Raw genomic sequence first — 21,801 nt, 5'->3', positions numbered from 1 at the left:
CCTGGATCAACGTTCAACTGAAATGACTATAATGAGCAAATACTCCAAGCTTTACCTTTATACTTGGGTATTCCTTTGTGAAAGGCTGTCAGACACAATCAATCGAACAAATGTCATCCTTCATTGAAGCATTTGTTCACCCTTCGAAGGAACGATCACAAAGGATGCGCCCACACACGCACACCAGAGTGTCCTTAACGATTCCAATAAAAGCAACCGAACAAACGATTGAGTCCAATGCAACCATCTAAAATACTTGTTCCACCCATCACCCATCTGCGGCGGTGTAATCCTATTACGCATCATTTGCTAATCTAGACACAAGGCACATCATCAGCAACTGGGTGGGAGCGGCGTAACATTGCTGTACAGACTCATGGGATCGCTTCGCGTTGTGCCGGCTTGACGAAAGCATCATAGAAAAATGCCGACGAGTTCGAACACGCCCCGGCCATGGCGAATGAAATGGTTTTTGTCGAACTTAATTTACTTCGTTACCGAGAACACATTTTTCTAATACTTCGTTTCGGGCATCGGATTCCGGGTTTGTCGAACGTCAGACACACTTGCTCCCGTTGGTTGTCGCGTTAGAGGGAATATTTTTTAGAATTCAAGAAACATTATTTATCATCCTGACTGTCGTATATTACAAGAGGGCATGCTGTCTGCAAATATTCAATGATGCGAGGTATCAAGACAAAATAGTCCATCAAGCAAAACGATGTGAAAATGCGTTAGAAATTCTTGCCATGACTTCCCGTTGACTTTCGTACATTATTTTCTATTAGGCTTCTACCGATGGGGATACTTCCACGGGATCATAATGTGTTGTTCTCAGTCTTTGGACACAGTGCTTTGAATGGGTGGACATTCATGCTACAAACCACGTACCAGAAGAAATGAATAAAGGGTCATAAATAAATTTCAATTCCTCATCTCGAGCACACCGCTACATCGGGCAGGAAAGATAAAGGTCTTGAGAACTTCTTGAGAACGCTCATAAATTTGAAACGAGTTGGAATGTCCAGTTTAAGTTCCACAATGTCAGCACAATAACACACTTACTTTGTTAGATTATACCTCGCTGGTAGATCTTCCCCTCAAAACAATGCTTCGATTAATTATCTTTAAATAACTTTTTTGGAAATGCATCTCATCGACTTGTCAGTAAGTTTGGTTTAAATTTCGGCTCAATCGACCACAAATACTTCTTGACCATTCCTTCTTGAATTAGAACCTTACTGACCTTCAGTGACTTAAGTGCCATCGTCTTTTGCCACTAACTCAATCTTCCACTTGAGAAAGGTCACCCAACAGACTCACACACACGAACGAATCCTTATATATCATTAGTTCATTTCTTCATCAAACCATCTTTATATCCTAACCGTTGCCCAAAATCAGACCCATTATTAGCATCATCATCACCACCGTCCTCCCCCCCACCGTAGACCATTTACCACATCTCTCGCATGCCGTTGTAGTACTGCTCGCTTTCAGTTTAAAGTTTCCCCAGAAAACTTATCCCAAAACTATGCTAATCATGTTGTGCCTCTTCGAAATGGCCTCTTTTTCTTCTTCCTTCCACAAAACACCGATCGGCGACACGGTACCGGAATATGCGGCATTGCGGAACAGACCATGTTGACTGCCATTTCCATGTCGGCCATTGCCACGAACGGGGTAGTACCGGCGGGTGGCAGCTATTTCATGATATCGAGGTAAGTTTACTTCACAACGTGGGTCCCGCGGCCTTGCTGGAACAGCGCCAGCAAGGCGCGACTCCGGAACGGTTGTCTGTGGATGTAACGTTCCCGGTCTCCCTTAGGGCTAGGGACTCTTTAGTTACCGAAGGATTAGAAGTAAAACTTTCGGCTCCAGAAACGCCTCAAAACTGTCAAGCGCCTGAAGTTTTCCGAACGAACCGATAAAGGATCGCTAAAAAGGTCTCCACAACTGGGGCACACATGAGATGAAGCACGGAAGTGACCTCGGATTTTGAATGCTCTTTTCCCATTCCAACTAAACGATATCTTGATTAATATAGCTCCAACAACTTCTTTCAGTGGATAAAATAGGATGGCAATGTAAACAAACGATGACATCCAGGAAGTCACAAGTCAATTAAGCTCCCAAAGAAGAAGTTCTGTGGTACAGACTAATTTTATAAATCTTCCCTGACTGCTTGATAGCATCTTGAAATAACATCTCGGACACGATGCTGGTCTTCCTTTTTATTTCATTTATAAAATGATTCTCAAACCGATTAGTAGCTGTTTCGCAAAATATGAACAAAAAACACAATGGCTCAAAAAAAAGAAAGTGAATCGAGGTTTTCGTCCTACAACTACCAGATCCGGTATTGAAATGGAAGCTTTTTACCATCGTTCAAATGGGACTACAGAATTTCTTCATTCACGAAGAGAAATAAAATTTTCCATCACTTTTGAATCTTCTTGAGTGGCATAAATGGATTCTGTTCAAGAGCGTACCTCACCGGATGGACAATGACAGTTAACCTTCAATTGACTCCAATGGAGAGTCGTCCGGATTCGCTGGACACTGTTGATAGCAGTTGTAGAAAAAATATAACAACGCTTCAAAAAAAAACATAGAGGCAACATAAATAACACGCTGTATTAAATATGCTAGGGAGGTTTTCATAGCGGTGTCAAAGATGTCCCACTCATTGACAACCAGCAGGAAAGAAAACTAGTCACCAACTACGGGAGCTTTTTTTGGAAAAAATATATGATTGCATGGGTAAATGAAAACAGTCTCCAGGTACTAACATCTGTTTCCTATATTACGTGCGAGTGTTGTACAACATTAAAAATATCGCTGCACACATGAAAATTTCGTTTGAACTTCAAACATTTTTCCCGGCTCAATTCGGCAGATAACATCATTAAAGAATATTTACAAAAATATGTAAGAAACAACATAAAGTTAGTTCAACAATCCACAAAGTAGCGTTCCTTAATGTTTGGGCAGTATAATTCAACTTTGCCTACTCCTACCATTGTCAAACAACTTCGAGCTAGCCCATTGCTGTTATCAGAACTCCAAGACCTCAAAAAACAAACTTGTGCGCTGGGAGTGTGAACGAAGCGTGGAAGTTTGCGTCAAAGTTTACTAATCAATTCCTTTTTTTCTCTTTCCATCCCTTTCCATCATTCGATGTACTTGTTCGCTTGCATTGGCACAGATCGCTGGGGCCCGAATTTGGTGGCGCTGTTGGGATGTTGTTCTACACAGGAACAACTTTAGCAGCCGCTATGTACATAGTTGGTGCGGTAGAGATCGTACTGGTAAGTAGCAGTGTTCGTTTTGTATGAATTTACTTTCCAATTCTTATTCTTCCTGCCATGTGTTTATAATTTCTGTTCTCTCAACTTTGACCCTTAAAAAGAAAGCGTTACCCGGCCCAAGAGTGTACGTGCATTGAAAGGAAGTTTTCTTTGTCCATCAGTTTGGGCGTTTATAGTCGTACTTGATAAGTTGCATATCGCTAAATGGTTTCTTTTGCTGTGTAAACACGATGCAAAGCTTATAAGTTGCCGTGCGCGATGAATGATACACTACCATCATAACCATTATAACCATTTTTTCGCCTCGATTTGATCGCCTGAGTTGATCGAGGTGCTGTAATGTGATAACTAACCCTCTCAGGACGAGGCAAAAGCAGATTGGGATGCAAGTTGGCTTAAAGCAGCTCGCACCACACTTGTTGGACGTTCTGGTGTAACTACCCAGGAAGTAATTTAGGCCGACTCCTCTTTACACCGTTCGTCAACGACTTGTGTTACGAGTTGCCACCTGAAAAGTACCTGATATTTGACGACAACATACTATCTCTATTACAATCATATCTAATCTTGGTTTTAATAGCACCATATATTGTCTAGTATATTTGGAACCGACGTAAATACATTACGATAGTTCCATTAACATACAATAAAATCAAAGACACCTAACGTATAGACCGAATAGCTAATATTTTTTGTATTTTCTTGCTCGACGTTCATGCAAGAAAGGAGGAATTCAAATCAGTTCTTGCAATAGACTAGCAAGATTTTCGATTGTTTTCTCTACCGCACGGTAACGAACGTATCCCAAAGCAAAACAAAAAACGTAATCTTTCCATCGCGCAACCAATAAAGTCACATCCCGATGCCATATATTTGCCAGCTGAGAGAAGAAGGACCACCATTGCATTTCTACAAACCCTAGCTAGCTTACATGCGCTCCATATCAGCCTGTCTAAGGGAGAACTATACCGAGAGCTTCCATGTTGTAGCGTCGAGCATGCTGCAACCATCAACCTACATGCCACCATTATTTTTCCCTAACGATTTTCCGGCCCTACATACGTACGGCAACCATTGTAAGCGCCTCAAGCCTGGTAGACAACTGCCTTCCTACGGCGGATGGGTTCACATACATCACTCCAGCGAAAGCAAACAGACAATCCAGCACATCACACCGTCGCGAAGGTGTTGCTGAAGGTAGCGAAAGGATCGCAACATCCCTGGCGGCAACTTTTACTTTTTGCCACTTTTAATTAAAATCTCTTCCTCAATCTGCTGTTGTTTTCAATTCACTGTATGTGTTTGTCTATTTGTATGTGTATGTCTGTGTTTGTACGTGTGCTTAAGCAAACGGTTACGCCAGACGTACAGTGCAGCTTTGCTCTCGTAAACCAAAAAACCAAAGCTTACGCCAAACCGCGGACTTGCGAGACAGGGCACAGGATTCTAACAGTTGATGGTGTACTTTCGGATTGCTACGAAGAATGGCAACTCGGAAGACTTGCAAGGCTTTGTCGGTGCATCCTTTCGAATTGCGCTTCCGGCGTGACAAATAATGCTGCCAAGCAGACGAGCAGAGAAACAAATCAATGTCTGGTGATTGAGTTGCTTACCATCGGAATGCAATTGTAAAGGGGAGTTGTCGAAGCTGTCGATGTGGATTGAGAGACCCAACACTTTAAGAGCAGATATTTCGTTTCCAACATTACTTGTACCATTATTTCAAAACATCAAGAATGGAAAAAGATGAAGATCATAATAGATACATTTTCAGATTTAGTAATTCTGTCAAAATCTATCGAACTTCAACGAAAGAGAACAAATATTTCCGGTATACAAATTGGGGCGCTTTTACAGAAATTTCTGTTTGTTGGGAAAATAAACAAAGAATTATGTTATTAAGCCTTCTAACTATGTTTAACACAAGTAAATTAACTACAACAGTTGCAACTGAAGAGGTTCAAAATATCTCATTTGCAACATTTATAAAGAAGAACAAAGAATCAAATTAAATCAAAAAAACTTCTCGCCGGATCATTTAAGCTTGTACCATCAAGCTAATATTAGCTTTATTGGATACATCGGAAAGCTACACAACGCAAGAATCTGAAGAAAAATTTCCCAATTCTAACTAGACATTCGCTGATTCGTATCTTCAAAGCAAGTACTCATGCGTACTAACCCAACATTAACCAGAACATAACATTATAGGCGTTCGCCTCATCTACGTCCAGCTCTCGATGAACCCACGGCACCAGTATTGCTGTACGCGCATAATCTAGTGCGACTCCCTTGGGCTAGTAGCATGTCTGCTTTCGGAACCGTACTGGTGTCCCAAATCCCCGGGCAAAATATGCAAGGTTAAGACATTAACCGCAGGCACATCACGGAGTAGCAGTAGCGGCACTAACTACCACCGTCCGCTACGAAAGCTCCATGCGAAATCCGGTGCCTGACAAGAATATTTAATTGAATTAGGAACTAAACATCAGAACGTGTTCAACAAGCCGAAACCGCCGAAAAACGAACACTAACCAATTCCAATTTTGCTGATATAGCTGTGCGTAATATAGGTTCCCTGCGAACAAGTTTGCTTCTTCTGCGTACTGGCATGCCTGTATCGATCCGGGACTGAGGTAGGTATTATCTATACGCTCAATACAGCAAGACCTGGCGTCTCCGGAGAGCATCGAAGCGTTCGACATTGATTCCAAACGTTCGAACAATAGTTGACAGCTTTCAGTGCTTTTCGTAACGTGAACCACGTGCAGGACTGGGACGTCCCGCAATGTCTGCCACCTTGCTGCACCACACCGTACACCGCAGTGTAGTGGTTCGATTGGTTTGCAAAAATTTGATCCAACGAAAAATCGATTGAAATACGGTTGACGAAAAAAATACCGTGACGGTAGATTGGAGTGTCTGCTTGCCTGAGTAAGAGTAGGTATGTGTCTCGAATCAATGTCTCAAGTGCCGCATCATCAAGTGCACCTCCCCGGAGAGGCTTCGATAGAGCATTTTCCGGGCGTGGGATGTTGTTTTCCATTCTTCGTCAAAGTACTGGCCGGGGCACAGAATGTGTCGTGAGAAAAGTTGCAAAATCTTCAATCAATCGATACGTGCTATTGCTTGATGCTGCTGCTTTCGGTTTTAGTAAGGTATCTTCCATTTTTGGTTCAAATGGACCGTGTCAAATGTGTCTGTGGTGCAAACTTTATTCATATTAGAGCTACAAAATTGGATCCTATGGACATTAAGATTGTGTTGCATTTTACACGATGTTAAGACCCTTAGGTTAAATGCTCATTGCTAAATACTTTACACATTCCATCAAAGCGTACTACAACAACAAACCTAATTTGTGGTGGCTTTTTATATGAGCATCTTTCAATTGAAATGCGTTCAACTAATTACACCACTACCAACTGATGCTTTGTTGTGCTTGTTTTTCTCGCATCTTCAGTCTCGGCGTCCAACAAGATATTACTTTGAGCTTGACATCGTGCATTCCACACGGTGCGGTTACACAAGACAATCATTTTTAATTAACCCTACGTCGTTCGTTACAAAAGGTAAATCTCGCCCTAAAGGCTGGTTGTGGGATCCTGGTGCGGTTAGACTGGTATGCCTAATTAAAAGTTATCTCGCCAACCATTCTTCCCATTCAGCCCGGCCCGGTGACAAACGAACTGGCTCATGTCGGCACCAAACACTTGACCGTGGAAGGCACTCGAGATAAATTAAAACGCTACTAAACATCGGAAGAAAGGAATGGAAAGGAAAAAAAAGTCGATTCATGTTTTTTTAAGCTATATCCTCCAAAGCACTTCAGTTTCCATTTGAAGTACGTTAAACTGAACGAAGCGTTATTACGGGTGACATTTATCGTAGGTAAACACACAAACAGACCCAAACATTAATCCTAGTTTCGTACACCCTGCGATGTGGCCTTCGTGAGGTCAGCAGATATCAAAAAAAAAAATCAGCCCAAAATGTCAAACCATACGGCACATCACAAAAAGGACACATCTATTGGGTGGCTAACATTTGCGGGATTGTTTTGAGTGTTGTCTTAATTGGATTTCAACGCCCGCCACTGTCCATTTTTCTTCATCACTATGCTTCTGCTGTGCTGATCACCTTGTTGTCCCTAGCCCCTTTTCTCTTCACCTTACAGGGATGGGGAAGTTCTAATGATATTCACTCAATTATCCTTTGTCCGACGGTTTTTAGCTGATGTTTTGAATATCCACCGTTGCCCGACTGCTCTAATTTTAGAATATCCACATGACATCTGGTGGTCTGGACTGTTGTTCGAGTTTGAACTTTCCAAAATACTGGTGGTACTATTTGTTGCCTAATCTTTTATATCCTATAGTATATCTTTATGAATGATTACTAGAAATGTTGTTTCTTACGAAAATTTTACTTCTCGACGTATACCGCAAATTTGTATACGGCATAAAGGGAAAACAAACATAATCAAATTGTTCCCCTGTTGAGGAGAAAAACACTGTCCTCACATCTACACTCCCTACCAAGCACAATGGGTTGAAGTAATCGAATAATCGAAAGCTTCCCCGGCTGATATAATGGCATTAATGTACGCAATAATAGCCAATCTCGTCTGGAGTGTAGCTCGGTTCGGTTCGGTACGATACTTCGAATTTTCCAAACAACGAGAACGGAAATGTTTTGCTTAAGTTTTCCCTTCTTATGCACGCATTTATTTCCTGGCAAAAAAAAAACATATTCACTGAACAATTGATTCGTTTTACACGGGAGAGCAGACGCATAAGAATAGTTCCATCACTTCCAACCGCCAAAACATGTCCTTCTATTGCAAGCAAAACTATTTCGCCCCGGTACCATATGGTTTCAATTCACATGCCGTTATTCTTCCTCACTTAAATCGAATAAAAAAGCGTACGATATAACACATCCGTTTCGTCCTTTTTTGTACCGAAACATTTTCACACCCATATCGAAATCGAATCGAATATTCATGTATTCGTAATTTGCCGTACCGATCGCTTGTTTCACAACGGTACACTGTCGCAAATCATCCAATTGGCAGGTCTTTCAATAGCAGCAGACGTTGGAATATTTGGTGTTAAATTGGACACTTTACAAAGGTGTGCTTGTGGGACGAATTTTGTCCGTTCTACTACACCCGCGTGTCGATTATTTCTGACACACAGTTTTACATGGTGCTGGGCTTTTTGCTCTGTCTCTTAACCTCAAAAACAAGTATCGTTTTCTCGTTAGCACGGCCACGGTAACCTTACGCAAACGCTTTGATCATTCTTGTATTCCAACGATATCCTGTGATGTGTCCTTTCATCCTAAAGGGAGGATACAGATACGCGCACTGTGAGTGTGAAATGCAAAAAAGGAATAAATAGTACTATAAGAACGCAACGTCCTTCGAGCGTAGTTTGGAGGTCGTTTATTGGCTGTGGTTTTGTACTTTATTGCGGCCTATTCTCGTACCCCTAAAAAGGTGGTCAGGAGTAGTTGTTCGCTTCGTCCCCGGATGACATTGAGCGTCCTTCGAGTGTGAGCGTTTTTCCATGTCCTTACCAACTGCTCGGTTCTCTGGGTCAACCTCATCCGGTGGGATTTCCCGGGACTGGCACTTGTATAAAAGATGTGAGCTGTTCCCAGAAAGCGAACAACGCCTCATCCGTAACGAGCTGAATCTAAAAGCTCCGGGTCAGTGTCCCAGGACGACGTTCTACATCTTGTTGCTGTATCTATCCCTTTCTATGCGATTGCCAAATCGTGCTCTGGTCGTAATCCATGGCGACGGGCGAATGGAATCAGGTGGAATTAAATTACATTTCAAATTGCCCAACAAAAACGAAAGGGCGTCGAACCATTGGTACCTCAACAGAATCTTCCCACAAATACGCCCTTGTAGAATTGTTCCAAATTCATCCAACCTCATGTGTATAAAATGGCCATTGTATACGGACTAAAGCCAACATAAGATCCATTCGGGATATTCCCATGTTTGGATAATGTAAAAAACGCGCCAAACAGACGCAATAATCTAACTTAGTTTTGTGGCTCTTGATGAAAAACGAATCGAGCTGCTTGTTTCTCACAATGCCACTTGAAAAGCTAACCGATTGTTTTTTTTTACTTCTATTACGTTAAATAAATATAACAAAAGAGTGATTAGTTGAGTATTTACAACAAATTGTAACACGATTTGGACCTTGCGCCGCTTTAAACCATTTCACCGCGTAATCTTAAGCATCTTTAGCTATTTTCATTCTTGTCGAAAAAATTTTTCGAAATAAAATAAAATATTCTTAACCTTCTTTAAGCGCTCGTAACCCCCTTGAAGCAAAATTATGAAGCTTGTCATGACAAAAAAATATTACCCCCAAACCACAAACAATTCCATGCTCTCGCTCCTCTGCCTTGAGGAAGAATGTGCTTTTGGCTTACAAAAAGACTTCTTTAGCTTGACTTTGCTTAAGCAAGCAGAATCTATTTTCTTATTTTGCTCTCATGTATCCTTTTTTATACTTTGTCCTGATTCTTAACCAAGTGGTTCACGGAGCACGCTCGACGATTTCCCTGTCAACTTAGCAAATCATCGCTTCCCGCTCAGCACCACAATAAATTATCGCAAACAGAACTGTTCCGAGCGTGCGTTTCGAACGGTTTCGTGGAAGGAAATACGGAAACGGAAAGAAGGAAAAAAAGTCCCACTCTTTTGTCGAGTGTAGCAGACGATGATTTTCATCCTTTCGTGTGTATTTAATGTGCATTCGGTGGTTTGTTCGTAAAGTGAGCAAGAAGACTCTGTCTGCCCCAAAGTTAATCCGATTACCGACGGAAATCTTAACTGTTTCGCACAAGTGAGCGATCTTTCTTGAGACACCGAAAACCAACAAACGAAAAGAAAAGCTCATTTTTATGTTCCTGAAACTCTACTGTTTCCTTATCCTTTTTTTGTATTTGTTGTATTGCTACCATTGCTTTTCCAAGACAAATCAGACAATGTTTTTGCACCCACAAATGAGCGGTAGATTAATAATTCAAATTCCTATAACTTGTATACCTTTTCTTCTTATTTTTGATAGTTTATTGTTCACACAAATACTGCACTCTGTTGAGCTGCAGGAGCGCTCAAAACTTATAAATAGAGGAGACACACAAACACAAAACAATTTCTTCGACACACAACCATAACCGACAGCGGAAACTACTTTAGCAGCGTACAACACGCGTTAGGTAATAATCCGATTTCGCGAGATTGTTCATTTATTTTTCCTGGATTGAAAACTTCTCACAACGTGTAATCAAAAAAGAAAAATCTTTTCAACAGAAAAACAAGATTGTAATGAACCAGTATAATTTCGTCTTAAAATTCCCATTACAATATAGATAAGATCTCCTTTCCGTGGCAATGAACTTTAATACCGCAGGTCTCAATAAAAAGAATGTTTTCTCACTGCGCAGCGCCCAAATTTTCCATGGAAAATGATTTTCCACTATCTTGCCACCATTCCAATTATACCTCATTCCAGAAAACGAGCTTCATACACCAAAAATTGTATATTAGATAAACTTTCACCCCAAAGTTAACTGCCGAAAAACCACCCAAAATACACCAGAATCTTTTCCAACGACACTGGGGAAAATAAAATGCACAAACTCACAAATCCACACATATTGAGCGTCAGTGAGGAGAAAAATTAGTCGACATCATTAAACGCCATGTTCCCTAGTTCTTCTTACGCGTCGCGTGTCGAGAAGGATCCAAAGCCTCCAAGATTTAACCGACGGTAAATAGGCACGAAACATTTACGCTACTTCATCGGAGTATAAAATTATATTTAACATTTTGAAATGATGGTTTTCCGTTGTTTATTCTTTTTTCCTTTTGGGAATATTTTTTTTTGTGCGTCTCCTTCTTCGAAATGGTACTAATAAGCATTAGTCCCTGGCAAACCGTCGCGAATGTTCGCGGTTAGAGCGGTAAGGAGACTGTTATTAAAATTAAACTTCTTGTCTCTGTCCCTTAAACGATTGGGCGCATTTTGGGCGTAGTTTGGTACGAGTAAACCAGTGGACATAACGACCAACAGACCTTTCCAGCAGTTTAATAGAGTGTGAGACAGTTAGAGCTTTGCCTTAAAATTCATTTTTGGAACAACCCCTGAGGAATTCATTTTATGCTGTCATGTTTTTTTTTTTGTTTCTTCCTTCTTGTTCTCACTGCCGGAAAGAGGGTTATATCCCACGGGTACTGCAAGACAGTCCAGGAAATTTTAACAAGACCAAACGAAAAAAAGGATTCCACGTCAAGCGAGTTTCTTCCTGACGTACCGATCAAAATGTTGCGGGTTTTGCCATGCGTAGGGCACACGTGCCCACGTTTTGTTCAAGATTTGACATCAAAAGTTTGGCCCCAACATAGGCCAAGAATTTTGATGAGCTCATAAAGCTCAAACGACTTTACTTATTCACGGTATTCACATTTACGCATCTTTTCTTCGTTTCGGGCGCACATCCCATCGTCCATCATGGTGAGTGCCTTTTGGACAGGCTTCACATCACTAAATTGGTTGGCCTTTGCCCTTTTAGCAAAACCGTTTCGGGTAGCGCCGTTTGCCTTTTTCCTTCGCACAATCCACGCACAATATCCATTGGGCAACTTCCAGCTGTGATTGTGGGAGATCGTTTGACACTTCAACGACCGACCTGTCGGGGGAGAAGGTTTGAAGATGATTGCAAACAGCATCCGTTGTGCTACGCAACAAGAGTAGTTGGGACGTTGCAGGACTTCACTTTACGCAAACACACTGTCACCATCATTGACAAAGGTTAACCGCATCTGACAAAAAAACCGTTTCCTGAGCTTACCGGTCGGACAGCTCCAATTCGTAATTGTAAACAGTGGGCGGGCGTGAAGATTGCTGTTTTGTGTCATTTTTTTCCAAGGATGGTCACTGTTGTCTTTTAAAAGAGAGTAAATCTAAAGAGAGATCTAAATGATGATTTTTTTAATGCCACCTGAATATATGAACCTGCCAAATGAAGAAGCATTTCTAAATGAAAAATTGCAACAAAAATATATAGAACAATACAACGAAAATCGAACAGTTTTAAAAGCCAATTAGGTTCATTTCATTACTACTACGATAAAGTAATTCCAATAATTGCCAATACAATAAATTTAATCACGATAAATTAGCTCACGGGTTTCCACCATTCGTAGAGCTATCATCGTCAATCCTTCGACTTTGCATCATCATCACACTTTCCAGCAGCAGCAGCAGCAGTGATTGAATCGCATTTTCCCTTCGTACAGTCTGCGGGCTATAATTAAGATTGATTCATTTTCATCCGCACCGAATGTGCAGCACCAGGACGTAACCACAAAGCATACTGTGTATCCCCGGTAGTGTTTCTAACGTGCAACTTTTCCCCCACATCCTTCTGCTCCACAGACCTACATGGCGCCCTGGCTATCAATATTCGGTGACTTCACCAAGGACGCATCGGCCATGTATAACAACTTCCGCGTCTACGGTACCGGTTTGCTGTGCGTGATGGGTAAGTGCTGATACATCCAGCTCAATGGTAACACACAACTTCTGCCAAATCATAAATCGATCCCGGTGATGTGGAGCATTGTTTTTTTTGTTGTTGTTTCCTACCCTTGCGAATGTGGCCTTTTCAAAACGCGACAGAATAGCATAGGACACATTAATACGTCAGAGCAATGGTAACCGATACCGCATACCCGAGGTTTCGGGAGTCATTTTCAGCATTCCATTTCGTACGCGTACACGATTCTTGAAAGCTTCGCGCACGTTTGTTAAATTCCATTGGAAACCTTCCAAGCCGTTAATCATTCGTCTCTTCAATACGCCACGCCACTCGCACAAATTCCTTCGCCACCACAGTGACCTACACTTCAAAATCCCGTCCTTGAAACGAACAGCTACCAGTTCAGCCATGAAATAACCTCACCGCAAACCCACTGCTCAGATAAATCACTTCCAATTCGTCCCAATTTGTTCTACTGCACCTAGTGCACCAAAGTCCCGAAGAGGATGCCGTGATTGCATCTCCACTTTCACTCGCGGTTAGAATATACAGGCTTCACTGCGCTCTATCGCTTTCTGATTGGCTTTCTGTTCATTTACAGAGTACTGTGTCTGGGCGTGTTGTCGCATAATGCACCTGATGTAATTTCTACACGCTTTTCAACCCATTTGGGGTTTTTTCCCTTCCATCTCTGTAGGTCTGATCGTGTACGTTGGAGTAAAGTTCGTGAACAAATTTGCCACCGTCGCCCTGGCATGTGTCATCTTCTCGATCATTGCTGTCTACGCTGGCATTTTCGATAACATCGATGGAAACGATAAGCTATTGTGAGTATCTGAAGAGAATTTCCAACTCAAAATTACGTCAAATCAAATGAATATGTGCCTAGAATGTCGTATCACTGCCTGCCCATATTTGGGGTACTATAATTGAAATTGTATTAGTTGGGGTGTGATAACATTGTTCCTTAAAAAAATACCTCTTTTATGAGATTCTCTTACGCTGGGCATGTTTAATATTTGAAATTATGCGTTAGAAAAATTGGACGTTCTTCTGATATTCTTTTCACTATTGCCATTCTTTCCCATTCTGTACAGCATGTGCGTGCTTGGAAAAAGATTGCTAAAGGATGTGGCCGTTGCAAACTGCTCGAAGGATGAGGGTGGTGTGTTGTGGAACTACTTCTGCGCCTCCGGGGAATGTGATCCATACTTCAAAGGTTCGTACACACATGGTTTACATCTCCCACTGTACCTTTCAACCAATCCTTACGCAATGTTCTTTTTTGTTTGTTTTCAGAGCAAAACGTATCGCTGGTTCGTGGCATCAAGGGATTGAAGAGTGGTGTCTTCTTCGACAACCTTCTACCATCGTTCCTGCAGGTGAGTAACTACACTTCCGACCATCGTTTGCCTTTTATCAGTCGATTGCAAAGCGAAGGATACGATGGATCAACGGTGTATCGTTTTGCTTGCTCATGAAGACCAAAAGATCAAAAAGAGTAACGATTGATTTTTCCCCATGTTCACGTACTCTATTGCAGGAGGGACAGTACATTGCGTACGGTTTGGATCCGGAACACATCGAACCATTGGACCGTCCGAGCTACAACCAGGTGTACGCTGACCTTTCGACTGCCTTTACGATTCTGATCGGTATCTTCTTCCCATCGGTAACAGGTAGGTGCAGATAAGGAACAAGCTGCTGTACCTATTTGCGAAGATTTTATTTTATTGGTCTGATTCGCTATTATTGTTACACTATTACGATTTTATGCCACATAAGAGATGCATCCGTCACCTCCACCATATCTGTAGCCTCACAAACTAAGGTTTAACTTTATGACACAGAAGCCAACCTCAGGCGTTGTCAGAATTTCATAGAACTATAAAAATATAATTGACCCCACATTCGTACACGATGTCTAAACGGTTTTATATCCAACAAGCTGTGACCCTCGCTTCGTCATCGTCATGTTCATCATGATAAGCTAATCCTGTTTCAAAAGCAGTACAGCAGTACTCGGGCATCTATCCTTAATGTCACGAATCCCACGATAGCCCTTCTCAAACCAGCGACGCTCGCAAATGTGTTGTTTTTTCGACGAATGCACATTGAGCGTGCTCTCTAGCTATCGGACGAATACCTCTACTTCCACTGGATGTATAGAAAAAAAGGGTAAAGAAAAAAGACACAAAAAACCATTTCACTGGCACAACCATAACCAATTCTGATAAGCCACTTGAAACAAGCGACATTTTAGGTAGTAGGAACACGTGAAGAAAAATCATAGAAAAACATCATCCAACAGTAGTGGTCGGTAGATCAGATGAGTTGCGACAGACCGAATGGAGAACAACTCGGGAAGGATAATTGCAAAAGTCGTTACCGCGTGGTAGAATGAGGCACACGAAGGTCGACTAAACACGAAAGCAGCGTTGCTTAGGGAAAGTTTCTTCCTGTCACCGTAAGGTGACGCGGGTTCAACAAAATAGACCCCAAAAAAAAGGTAATACATTCTGCAGCAGAATGTTTCCTGATTGGACGTTCGGAAATTTCAGAGGCGAAAGCTTCAAGTCTCTGCCAGGTTTTTGCTTAAGTTAATTGGTTTTGTTGTTTAAGCGAGAGGTAATATCTCTTCTTTTTCGTTGAAGTGCCTGATGGAAGGGCCTTGTCTAAGATTTTTTCCGTTCTTTAGTCCACGAACAAAAGTTCAAAGCAATAGGGATAAAGCGTACATGAATTGAAATAGTTTTGAAAACAAAAGTTCAAATGTATCGAAGGCAGGTGAATTTACTATTTTCGAACAAAATAGTAGCTTTATGTGGGTGAAGTTCACTCCAATATATCGAAAATAAAGCAATCCATATCCTGGATTGACTTTTTGTCTTTGAATTCCAATCTCACTGTATAAGGTTTTGCTTTATTCTCCATTCCCTCTGCCTTTTGATGTTGCGATACCAAACTCAACTGATCCTTTCGCCCCGTTGTGATTACTACTCCACAGGTATTATGGCCGGCTCGAACCGCTCCGGTGACCTGGCGGACGCACAAAAAAGTATTCCCATCGGTACGATCGGTGCCATCCTAACGACCTCGACAGTGTATCTGTCGTGTGTGTTGCTGTTTGCCGGTACCGTGGACAATCTACTGCTGCGTGACAAGTAAGTGACGAACGAGATCCAGCGTGTGCAAAGTGTCAAAATGTCACAGGAGTTTCGTTCGTTTCTCTACATCTACAACAGGTTCGGACAGTCCATTGGTGGCAAGCTGGTGGTAGCGAACATGGCCTGGCCGAATCAGTGGGTCATTCTGATCGGATCCTTCCTTTCAACGCTCGGTGCTGGTTTGCAGAGTTTGACCGGTGCACCGCGTTTGCTGCAGGCTATCGCGAAGGATGGTATAATCCCGTTCCTGGAACCCTTTGCCGTCTCGTCCAAGCGTGGTGAACCAACGCGTGCTCTCATTCTCACGCTGCTGATCTGCCAATGCGGCATTCTGCTCGGTAATGTCGATCTGCTCGCTCCGCTACTATCCATGTTCTTCCTGATGTGTTACGGCTTTGTCAACTTGGCCTGTGCCCTGCAAACTCTGCTCCGTACACCGAACTGGCGTCCCCGCTTCAAGTACTACCACTGGTACGTTGCTCGATAATTATATCCATAATGCGACCCCTTGCTAACCGTTCCGTTTCATTTCCCAGGTGTCTATCGCTGATTGGCTTGACGCTTTGTATTTCGATCATGTTCATGACGTCGTGGTACTTTGCACTGATTGCGATGGGAATGGCCGTCCTGATTTACAAGTACATCGAGTACCGCGGGTAAGTATCCCATTGTACAATTAACGGTTTTGCCATGTTAACCTCCTGACGTTTGTTCCACAGCGCCGAGAAGGAGTGGGGTGATGGTATTCGAGGTATTGCCCTGTCTGCCGCCCGGTACTCACTGCTCCGTCTCGAGGAGGGACCACCGCACACGAAGAACTGGCGCCCGCAGATTCTGATGCTGGCCAAGATGAACGATGATTTCACACCGAAGTATCGCAAACTGTTCTCGTTCGTGTCGCAGCTGAAAGCTGGCAAGGGTTTGGCCGTAGTGGTATCGCTCATTCCGGGCGACTTTACTAAACGTGCTGGTGAAGCGGCCGCTGCCAAGCAAGCGCTTCGCAAAGTTATGGACGATGAGAAAGTGAAGGGTTTCTGCGACGTGCTAGTGGCGTCCAACATTGCCGATGGACTTTCACACGCGTAAGTAGTACAACGTGGCAGATCTCAAAAATTAACAATGTTTATTGTGCTGTAGCTTTCCAAAACGAGCAAAAAATGTTAAACTATCTTACGGAGCAAAAGATGAAATCAAAAATTCATCAACATCCACCTGTTATCGGTCCAAAGACAGGAGTGCAGGTACTCCGTCTTGGTACAGGTCGCCTGAAGCTCGGCCTCCATTGCTCCGAAGAAATACACATTCAGTGCTATCATCCCCTGGTCACACGGTTCCCACCGAACACCATAATTTCTATCATATTTTATCAATTTCTCATATTTTCCCATCACTAAGCCCGGCATTATCTTCTGCTTGTCGGCTTTGGCCGGCAGTATACCAGCTCCACCGAGAATACTGCAATCAATTTCCCGTTCAAGGTTGAATCCTTCTATTCCCGAGGAATTCACTCGGACTCACAACGCCGGCACAAGAAATACGACCCAGATGGGACCGATAAATAAGGCCAACTTTTTCGCCGGGACGTCCGGTCTTCCACAAACCTTCGGGGTGGATGCCCCCGTGCAGGGTAACGTTCAGGTAGGGCACAACCTTTGTGCGGTTGAATAATCGTTGCTGAACCTTTGGAAGCCGTTCCCATTATCAACGGGTGCTGCCTGATTGCATCAGTATGTTTTAAGGGGGAAATTAATACATTTTAAATCAATGTTACAGAATGCTAGGGTGTAGGTTGCAATGCCTACGAACGAGTTAATTAACATTCAAATGATGATAGAATTTTTTGCTCCTTGTTGAAGTTTCTATTTCTTCGAAAACTCTCACCGAACAGTGCTTTTGCTGACTTGTTGGCTGCAGCAAACACGAAACGTTTTCACTGATTTATTTACGAACTACTGGTTGCCTTTCTCGCATTAAATCTAATAATGAAATGAATATTCTACCAGGAAACTACAGAATAAGCAAACTCCCTCCAGCATTTGAGCTGATTACGATTTCCACCGACGATGTTAGTTATTTTCCAAATCATCACACTCCGGCCTTTCGTACTGCACGCAATCAGTTATGATTTATTTATAAGACAGATCATTGCAACCGTTCTTATCGCTCCACATTACAGCGTGCAAACCATCGGTCTCGGTGGCATGAAGCCGAACACGGTCATCATCGGTTGGCCGTACGGTTGGCGTCAAAGCGAGCACGATCGCACCTGGCACGTGTTTCTACAAACGGTGCGCCACGTCAGTGCCGCACGAATGGCACTGCTCGTCCCGAAAGGCATCAACTTCTTCCCGGCCATCGGCGATAAGGTAATGTTCAAGACGTTTCCCTTCCCGCTGCAGTCTACCGTCAGCTTAATGCCTTATTTTTGCTTGAACTGTTTGAGCAGATTGCTGGAAACATCGATATCTGGTGGATTGTGCACGATGGTGGTCTGCTGATGCTGTTGCCGTTCCTGCTGAAACAACATCGCTCGTGGAAGAACTGCAAGATGCGTATCTTTACCGTCGCTCAGATGGAAGACAACTCTATCCAAATAAAGAAGGATCTCAAGATGTTCTTGTACCATCTGCGTATCGAGGCGGAAGTGGAAGTCGTCGAAATGGTAAGTAGAAGTAGTAATTGATGTGTAGGAAATCTACGATCGGGAATCTAAGAGATGCACTTGTTACTACTTATTATCGAGGTAAGGGTATGAACAAGCCATACTCTGTAGCTGATATCAATTGTGAACGGGATTTCTGCTAGAAAATCCTACCATTGTAGCTGAAATAATTAACAGCTTGATCTTTAAAGTCCATCACATCTGCTACACATCATAAACACATTTTCACAAAGATAGCGCCTTTCAGCTCCAGAAACAATGCTTGTCTATTTCGGTTTTCAATTTAGTTGCCACTCCATCAGGCGCAAACCGTTCCGTACCGTATTCTTCACACATCATTCAAATGGATTCATCGACCGAAAGTGGTGGTTTTTCTAGTCGAAGCAATCAAATCCCTGGCCGCGCATTCCCCTGCCCCTCGCAACCGAACGGCTTCATTATAAAATGGCGCGCTTTAAACGTTTTATGTCTTTATATTTTACGGCGCTTTCCGATTCCGATTGCTGCAAACGTCACCTTCTGAACCCTTTAGCCCAACATCTTCACTACCCTGTTTTACCCATCCGGCCGAAAAGGATATACAGCTTGCAAGACTTTTTGCATCCAAAACCGTTGTTTGTTTTGCTGCTAGAAAGATTTCTCCTCGCGCACAGCGTGTTTGTGTTATTATTTTCTGCTCTTCGTCTCCCACACACGCACATGCTCGTCCCGTTCGGGGTTTCTTGGTGTATAGTACATGTTTTCTCATTGTGTACGATCCCATCCAGCACACAATGGATGCAGACGTTCCCGTTTCGTTTTCCTTTCATTTTGTAAATACACATCGCCAAACATGCCCGTTGAAACTTTGCTGCTCCGTACTTTTTCTTTTCCTTCCTGCCCTTGCTGCCATTAAAGCTGTGATGTTTGTTGCCAACGCGATGCTGTACAGCATTGGCCAGCTAGGGAAAAGCTGTTTTTTCTCTCACTAGATTTTTTCCTTTTTTTTACCCTTCTTCAATCGATTCCAAACCAACGACCGTTCTACGTCTACCGGGGCAGGGTTGACTGCGAACGTTGTTTAAAGATAATTTATTTGTTTCACTCTTTTGTATTTACTCACGTACGTGACCCTGTGTATCAGCTCTCTTCGCACACCTTGTACAGCCACTATCCCAAAACCATTTCCATAACCTATTTCGGACCTTCTGTGCTCGTTCACATCTCTGTTGCCCGATGCTGAATGAGCGATTAAAACGAGCCCGGCCGTATTCATTCGGTCAGGGTGGTTGGTTAGGCGATCCTTAGCGTTTTTGAACGGAGAACCATTTTTATTCTATACCCACCCAGGATGTGTTTTGCATCGATAAACCTAGTACATTTCTACAAAGCATGTTTTCATAAATTATGCTTCACCTGTCGTAAATCATCGTCCCGGTATCATTTCGGATGCGATGCTGCATTTGCCACGGGTATGGGTCACGAGTTTCAAATTTATTCTTAGGCTGATGTTGACCTTCATGTGGGATTCATTTTCATTTCATTCATGGAGAAAACTTCAGATCGTTTTGATGTTTTTTTTTAGTTGGAAAACCCCATCTTTACATCAAAATTAATTATGAAATGGTTTTGGTAATACCCATCATTTTACTACATTAATAGAAAATGCTGTATTAGCTGCAATCCCTGCCATGCTATTCCTTTTCTTTTCATCCTTTTCCGTTTGTAAGCTCTTTTTGATCCCGCTTCTAATCAACGAATAGAATTCTCACAGTGTAGAAAATATTAACACGTCGAGCATTGAGAGCACAGCACGTACTATGTTCAGTAAATGAACGAAACGAATGTAATGGGATTAACTTAGAAAATTAGGAAGTTGATTCGATATGAAAGCGTAGTTACTAAAAGAAAATTCATTACCAATTAAACCAATTAAATTAAATTACAATAAACTCTGTCCCTTTTTTGAAACTAGCGCTCTTATTTATTTATTTATCGAACAGTACAAAAAATTGACTTATTCAAAAAATCATAAACTTTCATTTACGATCTAACAAACCTGCGTCTTTCAAACAGTACGATGGACCGATGACGTGTTAAAATTTGCTCACGTTTTGCACATATTTGCACGGATGCGTTGAAAAGCTTTTAACACAAGCACATAGCCCGAACGTACCTTTCCGACAGATTTCACACCCGCAGGATGCTTCCAGTACTTCAACATTCCCTTTCACATAATTCGCCAAACGTTCAAAATGATATGAAATTTGTTTCCATTTCAATTCATGCATCGATATCCATTTCGGGCACTATTTCGTTCCTCAAACGTCTCGCAATGTTATGTGAATATTGCAAATTATATACATTTTCCTCCACACAAGCAAATTCCACCATGGCGCCAGCATCAGCTGTTGGCAAATTGAGCTGATTTGACTCGATTTTCATCGCTGTTTTCTTTGTTCCTTCTTTCTACCCCATACAGATGGATAGCGATATCTCGGCGTACACCTACGAGCGGACGCTTATGATGGAGCAGCGCAACCAGATGCTGAGAAAACTTCGATTGAACAAACGGGAAAAGGAGAACGTGGTAAGTATCGCGGTCTACTTTTCCGTTTTTTTATAAATTTTGTTGGTGTTGGCAACATTACGAAATCGGTGGCGGAAATCGATGCGAGAAAAAATCGGGGTTCAACTGCTTACTACTTTACGCTCGAATAAAACGCCGTACGTGACCCATGCGCCGTAGTGGGTGGCTGAGATGTGCCGAAAACCTGTATGCAGTTTGTAAAGAACTGAAACAAGTTTATAGAGTGTTACAACATTGAACAAGATGTTCATGCTGCTTGAAGGCAATCGTTATGAGAGAGAACGAATGTTGCCCGTGCTCACAAACCCGAACGGTTTCATCCGATGGAGACGCCTGGTGGTTCATAAGTAAATTGGGTGAAATTATTATAATGTGCCAAAACCAGTTGGGTGGATTAGTGTATTTGTGTTGAAAAAAAACCACCCCGGGCAAAAAGAAAAATACCTCCAATATAGCTGCTAGCCAAACGATACGCCTTTCGCATGCAACTGCTTCACGGTGGCCAACTGGAAACTA

General features: G+C 42.4%; 1 protein-coding gene across 20 annotated transcripts in view; it reads left to right on the top strand.

Annotated features, from left to right (window-relative positions):
- Positions 1–21,801, top strand: part of LOC125767431 (solute carrier family 12 member 4) — a 115,058-nt gene that overhangs the window by 85,096 nt on the left and 8,161 nt on the right. For all 20 annotated transcript variants that reach the window (XM_049434024.1, XM_049434015.1, XM_049434016.1 and 17 more), the window contains 14 exons: positions 1,639–1,721; positions 3,209–3,311; positions 12,785–12,890; positions 13,585–13,714; positions 13,985–14,106; positions 14,187–14,269; positions 14,431–14,566; positions 15,895–16,051; positions 16,133–16,525; positions 16,591–16,710; positions 16,774–17,136; positions 18,231–18,420; positions 18,501–18,716; positions 21,178–21,285. In XM_049434024.1, the coding sequence (XP_049289981.1) occupies positions 1,639–1,721; positions 3,209–3,311; positions 12,785–12,890; positions 13,585–13,714; positions 13,985–14,106; positions 14,187–14,269; positions 14,431–14,566; positions 15,895–16,051; positions 16,133–16,525; positions 16,591–16,710; positions 16,774–17,136; positions 18,231–18,420; positions 18,501–18,716; positions 21,178–21,285 (2,310 nt within the window). The remainder of the gene's footprint in view (positions 1–1,638; positions 1,722–3,208; positions 3,312–12,784; positions 12,891–13,584; positions 13,715–13,984; positions 14,107–14,186; positions 14,270–14,430; positions 14,567–15,894; positions 16,052–16,132; positions 16,526–16,590; positions 16,711–16,773; positions 17,137–18,230; positions 18,421–18,500; positions 18,717–21,177; positions 21,286–21,801) is intronic.

This window comes from Anopheles funestus, chromosome 3RL, assembly GCF_943734845.2.
Source record: "Anopheles funestus chromosome 3RL, idAnoFuneDA-416_04, whole genome shotgun sequence".
In the NCBI taxonomy this organism is placed as follows: Eukaryota; Metazoa; Arthropoda; class Insecta; order Diptera; family Culicidae; genus Anopheles; species Anopheles funestus.
Note: the sequence above shows the minus strand (reverse complement) of the source record. Positions and strands in the feature narration are given on the sequence as shown.